Source organism: Micromesistius poutassou (genome assembly GCF_964030765.1).
Source record: "Micromesistius poutassou genome assembly, contig: SCAFFOLD_6596, whole genome shotgun sequence".
Taxonomy (NCBI): domain Eukaryota; kingdom Metazoa; phylum Chordata; class Actinopteri; order Gadiformes; family Gadidae; genus Micromesistius; species Micromesistius poutassou.
The window spans coordinates 1-8,709 of NW_028179150.1; the positions used below are offsets into that span (position 1 = coordinate 1).

Consider the following 8,709-nt stretch of genomic DNA (forward strand, 5'->3'; position numbering starts at 1 on the left):
CATTGGGTTGTTCTGGTGAGTGCAGGAAGTGTGTGGGCCCTCTGCCGTCTGTGTGGGCTCCTGAGGGCCCTCGCACCGCTCCTGTATCTTAAAACACTTAATTATCATGTTTAACGACCACGCTTAATTGAGCCGTTTAGACTTAAACACCAAAATGCTTCCAACATGTTCCTTATCGGCAGGGCAGACAGCAGACTGATCCGGTAGTTTGAGTCCAGTGCCCCGCCCCCTCAGTTGTGAGGTTGCTCAAGGGTCACTCGGCACGTTTCATTAAGAGGCCGCACGTCTTATAAAAGGGTTGCAAGTTTGAATCTGAGGTTTGGGCTGAGAACCAGCGAGCGACACAGGGGCCAAGTTGCAAAAGTTGTCTCCGTGCTTTTGCTGATTCAGCCCATCAGGCTGAACACCGGCTGGTTTGCTTATTAACCAGAAACCTGCTGGGTCTGGTTACTGGGATCCAGTGACTATGACAAGCACCAGCTGGCCACACTGTCCACGCTGACCCCCGGAAAAAAACCCACCCTGACCCCATTCGCAGCACGGGGCCGCGAGCTGGCAGGACGGACGGCTTCCCAGTCCCTTCGTCCTCGCCTCCTCGTCCCGGTCCCGCTCCGTCTCTTTCTCTCGCTCGCTCTCGGGGTCCATGTTGTCCACTTTCCCCTTTCTCCCTCGCTCCTCTTTCTCCTTCCATGGCGAGCGCTCATTGTGGCAGCGGGACCCCGTCTTCATTCATGCGCACCAATGGGAAGCGCCCTATTAGCAACTTGACCCACTTTCCGAGCGCTAACTGCTAGCACGGCTAATTGGACCTTAATCACTTCCTAATGGCTCCATTGTTTCACGGCCGCGTTTGCAAAATACTGAAGGGGGGCGGAGGAGGGATAATTCCAATTAGAGTATGAAAGGCAGGGCAAAATCTAAAGTGGAGACCTTGATGACGAGGGTTAAACAAACGCACTGAGCACTTTATACTCCCAAGGAAACGCTGCACTTACTGCAATCAGCCGTCTGAAATTGAAAATGACAGTAGAGGGCCTGGAAGAGTGAAGTCCCGGTCACAGCCACACGACTACACTGCGGGTTCTGTGTCGTTGCTCTACCACCACTAGGGCGGCACGTGGCTCAGCAGGTAGAGCGGGTTGGCTGGTAACCATAAGGTTGCTAGTTGGAGTGTCGAGGTGTCCCTGAGCAAGGCACGTCACTGACTGCTCCCGGCGAGCTGGCTGTTTGCCTTGCATGGCTGACACCGCCGTCGGTGTGTGAATGTGTGCATGAATGGGTGAATGTTAGGCGATATTGTAAGGCACTTTGAGTGGCCACTGGTTGGAAAAGTGCTTTACTCACCCATCCTAACTACACGTATCTCTGGTGACTTGGGCATCCAGGACAGTGTCTGGTCAGTGTCTGGTCACACAGCAGGGGTATGGTCTCAGTGTGCCTCCCAGCCTCCTGTTAGAGGAACACAGTGGTCCACTGGGCAGCAGTCCAGAGCCAGCTCTCTCTGCTCCATATTTCCTTGAGCTATCGGCCCGTTAGATCTGGAGCAGCCTGTTGGTGGATCCTTTTACTTTTCTCTCCTTTGTGTGTGTGTGTGTGTGTGTGTGTGTGTGTGTGTGTGTGTGTGTGTGTGTGTGTGTGTGTGTGTGTGTGTGTGTGTGTGTGTGTGTGTGTGTGTGTGTGTGTGTGTGTGACAGGTCTGTGTGTGTGTGTGTGTGTGACAGGTCTGTAGGTGTGTGAGTGTGTGTGTGTGGCTGGTCTGTAGGTGTGTGTGTGTGTGTGCGTGTGCGTGCCAGGTCTGTAGGTGTGTGTGTGTGTGTGTGTGTGCGACAGGTCTGTAGGTGTGTGCGTGCGTGTGTGTGTGTGTGTGTGAGTGAGTGTGTGCTGCAGGTGTGTGCCTTGCAACGGCACGGTCATGACTCATTCTACCCAGTGCCGTTGAGAAGGTCCTTGGAGACCGTTGGCCGTTTGAATATTCAAACAGTAAGGGTCTAGTAAAACACAGCACCTAGGTGTGACATCACTCTCCCCTCACGCCACCGTCGAAGCCTGGTCGTCCCAGCACAGAACGCCCCAGCACGCTGCAAGGAGCTCGGAGCACTTGTTGCTATGGTATCCTTTGTGGTGGCCGTTGTTTGGCCAGATGTTGCTATGCTGCTGGTGATCACTCACCACCATCATTGTGCATTGTTTCTGTCTACATGTAACGGCGACGGTTTGAAGTTTAATGACGTGCAACGCCTCCGCCTATTTTCTGCTCTGTTTCTTTTATGGGTGACATCTAAGCACTGCCTCCATTTTAAACACATGTTTATTCAGTTTTTTACGCATCTTTTAAAAAATGAAAACAGAAAAACTACTCTGACCACATTTGAAGTGGGACGCGGTGTGTTCCTAAGCAGGACGAGCTGTCCAGAACCCTCCCATATAAGTCCAAGCCTTATAAGACAGGGCACCGCCGGCCGGCCTCTCGGCGAGTCTATAAAAGCACTCGCGGCCGCCCCTCATTGTGTTTTTATAAACAGTTTGTGATGGGGCTCCGCTCTGCTGTTAGCGTCAAAGTGTTTCTAACAGTTGTGGCGGAGGACGACACATCAACACAGGCTGCAGACGCCGCTGCCGCCGAGCGCCTTATAAGGCCACTCCTCCTGGGGGTTAATAAATATTGTTTTGCAGAGCGTCTGGTGTCTCCGCACACTCCCCACTCCCCTCCCCTCCCAGCGCGTGACCTCTCTACCTTTTTTTTTCCCTCTCATCCCGGTCACCCTCCCCTCCTCTCCTCTGCGACGCTTTTCACCTCGACGTCGTGTCTCTTCGGGCGGCGCATGGCTCAGGAGGTAGAGCGGGTTCGGCTGGTAACCGGAAGGTTGCTGGTTCGATCCCCCGGCTCCTCCTAGCCGAGTGTGGAGGTGTCCCTGAGCGAGACGCCCTCACCCCGACTGCTCCCCAACGAGCTGGCTGTCGCCCTGCGTGGCTGACTCCACCATCGGTGTGCGAATGTGTGCGTGAACGGGCGAATGTGAGGCAGTGTTGTAAAGCGCTTTGAGTGGCAGCAGGTTATAACAGCGCTGTATCCATTTACCATGTCCCATTACTCTGTGTTCGCAGAACCAGTGGAGGGCGTGGGGTCCCAGCAGCCAGCGATGACTGAGCACGCCCCGTCGCCCTCGGTAACCGCCGGCGCCCCCACCGGCATCCCGTCCTCTACCTCGGCCCCCCAGCCTCCGGCCTCCTCCTCCTCCTCCTCCTCGTCCCCCTGCTCCTCGTCGGCCATCCCCACGCCCAACGCCGGCGGCGGCAAGCCCTGGAGGAGCAAGTCCTCGTCGGGCTCCAAGACCCCCGCCTCCGCCTCGTCCTCCTCGTCGGCGTCTCCGTCCGGCGGCCCCCCAGCCTCCGCCATGCAGGGAGGGAAGCCAGAGAAGGAGGCGTCGCCCAAGGGGGCGTCGGCGGGCTCGGAGGCGCCCCCGAAGGCCGCGGGCCAGCGGTCGATGCTGGAGAAGCTCAAGGCCTTCAACAGTAAAGGGAAGAGCTCGTCGTCCAATGGCGCGGGGGCCGCTGGCGACGGCTCCGCCCCCGTCCGGCAGGCCGCGCCCGGGTTGGTGGAGAGGGCCGAGGCGGGCTCCAACACGGACCCCCTGGAGGAGGACGAGGGGAATGCCCGCCCGGGGCTGAACGGGAACGGGCCGGGCAACGGGGCTGCGCACGGAGCCCCTCCCTCCTCCTCTCCTCCTCCTCCTCCTCCTCCCACCGTCGCCGCGACAACCAGCAGCCCCAAGATCGCCCTGAGGGGCATCGCCCAGCGCACGTTCAGCCGGGCCATGACGGCCAAGAAGGGCTCGACCAAGGGCCAGGAGAAGGAGAAGGAGAAGGGGAAGGACAAGGACAAGGAGAGGAGTAAGGAGGCGGCCAAGCGCAACTCCATCCCCGACAGGGCGGAGCTCCGGGGGGAGGAGCCTAGGGAGGACGTGGCCTCCGCGGACACGGACGGCTCCAGTAAAAGGACCTCTAAAATCGGCAGCTTCATTCCCAAAGGCGGGAAAGTGGCCAAAAAGGAGAGCTCGGCGCCGGCACACAGCGGAATACCAAAGCCAGGAGGCAAGGCCCCGGGGGGGGGCGCCGGGGGCAAGGCCTCCGCGGCGGGGGCCAAGGAGCCCGGGGAGCGGCCCCGGAGCATGCGCCTCGGGGGAGGCCTCGCCATGCACCGCGGCGGGCCCCTGGACAGAGACAGGGACAGCAGACACTCCAGTTCTACCTCCAGCCTGGCCTCCAGCGACGGCAAGGCCACGCCCGCCCACGCCGCCGCCGCCGCCGCCGCCGCGGTGGGGGCCGGAGCCACGCAGAGCACGGCCTGCAACACGGTCAGCGTGCAGCTACCTCAGACCCAGCAGCACCACAGCCACCCCAACACGGCCACCGTCGCACCTTTCATGTACAGGTACACACTCATGCACGCACACGCGCACACACGCGTGCACGCATTCATGCACTTATGCACACATGCACACAAACACTCATGCACACACTCATGCACGTACACACACAAACGCACACACACACACACACACAGGCACACATTCATGCACACACGCACACACGCACATGCATATGCAAACACACACACACACACACACAAACACACCCCCTCTCATGCACGCACACACACACACACACACACACACACACACATACACACATCACATCTGATTGTATCCTAGCTGGTGGGTTTAGTGTTTAGTGTTTAGTGTAGCGTCAGAACGCTGCCGTCACAGACCCCTGCAGGTAGTTTGTATTGAAATACATTTTACGGCTCTTGGTTCCTGCAATGTATTCTGACGTTGGTTTATTGAGATGCCTCCGCAGAACAATAACTCATCCATCACGCCAGCCATTTGTAAAATATTAACAAGGAATGCTCCACTTGGGGGGTCGGACATGTGTGTGTGTGTGTGTGTGTGTGTGGTGAATGTACTATGTGTCTATGTGTCAACATCTCTATGTGAATATGGATGTCCATGTGTGCCTGCCATGTGCTGGTGTGACCCGTGTCTTTGACCCCATGTGACTGGCTCTACTGGTGATGAAGGTGCACGTCTAACTCATTTTGAAGGAGTCCTTTCCAATAACATCTCATTAGCCCCTTAACCACTTCCTCTGGCTGTGGTCTGGGAATGGCCTTTCTCAGGAACCCCGTTTCCCCCCTTTAGAGGAGCCCAGCCCCCCCTCCCCCCCCGCACACCCCCTGTCTTTAGCACTTGGGAACTTCCTCCTCCATTGTGTACATTTCAGATTCAATCAGCAGGCGGATCGTACCACCTTTTCTTGTCCGGTTGGGGTGTTCATAGGTGTACATCTTAGGGGGTAACAATGTCACAGGACTAGTAGACTGTTATCTCTAAAAGAACAATTCAAAAACATTAAACTTACAGATGCAAATCGATTTCTATGTTATAACAATAACTGGCCGCCATAGTTGTTATCCCCATAGATCTATCCTTCATAGATCTTCTCCTTTTTTATTTCTACATTTTGAATGTCGCACCCTCCCAACAGATATAAAACAGAATTTCCCGTACATAACACTTATTCTAAAAACGATATATCGCTGTCGGCACAGTAAGGATATTCATAGAACCAAGTTCAAGGTTATGCAGTAGTAATACTGTAGTTGAAAAGAATACTCTGCTGTGAAGTAAAGTCTTTACTATATATATATATATATATATATATATATAATGATGATGCTAGTACCATAGTGCCGCTACCTCTGTCATAACATAGCTTAGCGCAGCGTGGGACTGTGTGTGGCCGCTCATATCTGATCCCTGAGCCTCGTGTGTTTACCCAGATCCCAAACAGACGGCGAGGACCCCATGAGCATGGAGCTGGGGCCGGGGGGCCGCTCCGCCGACGGCTCCCTTGGCAAGACCTCCATCGAGGACCTCTCAAGTATGTGGAAACACACACGCACGCACGCTTACTCGCACACTCACACACAAACGCACAAACTCACTCACTCTCTCACACACACACACACATACACACGCACACACGCACGCACACACACACACACACACACACACACACACACACACACACACACACACACACACACACACACACACACACACACACACACACACACACACACACACACACACACACACTCACTCTCACAAACCCTCATACACACACACACACTCACTTACACACACTTACTCTCAATCTCACTCTCACTCTCACAAACACTCACACTCACTCACTCACTCACTCACTCTCACAAACACTCACTCACTCACTCACTCTCACAAACACTCACTCACTCACTCACTCACTCTCACAAACACTCACTCACTCACTCTCTAAACGTCCGCCCCGGTCCAGGTGAAGACCCGGAGACGCGGCGGCTGCGGACGGTGAAGAACATAGCCGACCTGCGGCAGAACCTGGAGGACACCATGTCCAGTTTACGAGGGACTCAGGTCACACACAGGTAAACGCCCGCGGAGAGCCGCCCTGCCGTCTCACCGTCTGGTGGCACCATCTCGCCCCCTAGTGGCGGCCGACTATAACAAGCACAGTTCATCCGGCCTGGTAGGTTCTACTAATACTTGGCTCGGTCATTTCGGTTTATTTCTGAAGCCTTTTTAATTGGTGGAGGCTATAACAAACCAAGGATCCAAGAGATGTCGGATCATCAAAGTGTATCAACTGACAATGTCCTGTCGCATGACTGCTTCCGAAGCCATGGCAGCCAATCAGGCGGAGCACTGGGGGTTTGACACCATGACCTAAGCCTAATGGATGATCAGCCGACTGTGTCCGTGTCGGCCTTGGAGAGATTTGACTTTGATCGCTGGCCATGCCTTTCATGTCATCTTTGATTTCGGAATCCGCTTTGAACTGGTCCCCCTCCCTGTGTGTGTGTGAGTGTGTGTGTGTGTGTGCGCCTGCGTGTGAGCTTGTGTGTGTGTGTGTGCGTGTTGGTGTGTGTGCGCAAGCGTGGGCACGTGTGTGTGTGTGTGTGTGTGTGTGTGTGTGTGTGTGTGTGTGTGCAAAAACGCGAGCGTGTGTGTGTGTGTGTGTGTGTGTGTGTGTGCAAAAGCGCGAGCACATGTGTGTGAGTGGTGCGAGCGCGTGTGTGTGTGTGTGTGTGTAATCCCTGAGCTGTGTGGGTGAATCCCCCTGACAGTGACCCAGTGGTCTCCCAACATTCAGCTTGGATTCCAGATCGTTTGTCCTACTTTAGACACTTTGAGAGAGAGCTCCTATTGTTTTATAGACTCACCGCAAAGTGCTTTCATGGGGCATTAAGATTGAGTGAAAGGACTTTGGGGGGAACGCACTCAGTTAATCTCAGCTCCATCTTTCATCACCTTTTCACAGTCGTCCACTCTTTTAAATCCACTTGATTTATTCTGTGCTTTCTTAGAATTTGACCGGACTTAAACCTGCACTAGGTTACTATTCTGTTGCAGCTATTTACTCCACACAACAATATCACAACTAGAGAGTTTCTTAAGCATAAAACCGCAATCCACCAAGTAGTAAATCCATCAAGGGAATATTTCTCTAAGTAATATTATTCATATAAACTATATAAGCTCTCAAGTTTTGAAGACAGGCAAGAGTGACGTGCTGCGGCGTATTAAATATAGCCTAGTTTTTTTCTGAGTGAGAAATACAATTTGTGGCGGGAGTGCGTGACAAAAGACCGAAATGAGTGACTGTCACGCTCAATGCGTGACACTTGAGAGCCCTGGCTATAAATGTAGCTTCAACTGTAGCTATAACCGTAGCTTCAACTGAAGCTATAACTGCAGCTTCAACTGTAGCTTCAACTGTAGCTATAACTGTAGCTTCAACTGTAGCTATAACTGTAGCTTCAACCGTAGCTATAACTGTAGCTTCAACTGTAGCTTCAACTTTAGCTTCAACCGTAGCTATAACTGCAGCTTCAACCGTAGCTATAACTGTAGCTTCAACCGTAGCTATAACTGTAGCTACAACTCCAGCCAATATAAATTGCTAATGAGAAGATGTACACAGTGCAGGTTTAAACAGACACAAGAAACTCCAGAGGGAATATAAAATAATGTTAAAGGGATTCTATTTTCCCTGAACTCCTCCTCTTTCCTCACAGCACCTTGGAAACCACCTTCGACGGCAGCATCACCACCGAGGTCAGCGGGGGTGGCGGCGTCAGCGTGGGTGGAGGAGGGGGAGGGGGAGGAGGAGGAGGAGGAGGAGGAGGAGGAGGAGGAGGAGGCCGGAGCATCCTCAGCATCACCTCCTCCCGCCCGTCCCTGTCGTCATGGCGACTGGGCCAGTCCTCCAGTCCTCGCCTCCAGGCGGGCGACGCCCCCTCCTTGGGCAACGGCTACGGCGGCCGGGCGGCCGGGGGCGGCGGTCCCGTGGGGCGCTACCTGTACCCGGGTCACCTCCGGCGCCAGCTCGCCGGGAGGGGCGGAGCTCTGTGTGGGGAGCTGGGGGACCGCGCCGGCGACGACATCGACCTGGAGGGCATCGCCATGGAGGTCACGGGGTACATGAGCGACGGCGACGTGCTCACCAAGAACGTGACGCGCACCGACGACGTCACCAGCGGGTCAGTCCATTATTCACTTTCTTATAGGGGTGATACCATGCCACCAGGTGTGAGTGTGATCAGCCGTTACGAGCCCTTTGAAAATCTGCCTTTCACCTGTGCCCTGG

The 8,709-nt window shown here is 54.7% G+C and overlaps 1 protein-coding gene across 1 annotated transcript; it reads left to right on the plus strand.

Moving 5' to 3' along the window:
- Positions 1-3,080: 3,080 nt before the first annotated feature.
- LOC311373073 (neuron navigator 2-like) lies at positions 3,081-8,602 on the plus strand (the record flags this gene model as incomplete). Its single annotated transcript, XM_084489924.1, has 4 exons — positions 3,081-4,432; positions 5,843-5,943; positions 6,379-6,487; positions 8,138-8,602. Coding segments are annotated over 4 exons (2,027 nt in total), but the record flags the coding sequence as incomplete, so codon positions are not given.
- Between the last annotated feature and the right edge of the window lie 107 nt (positions 8,603-8,709).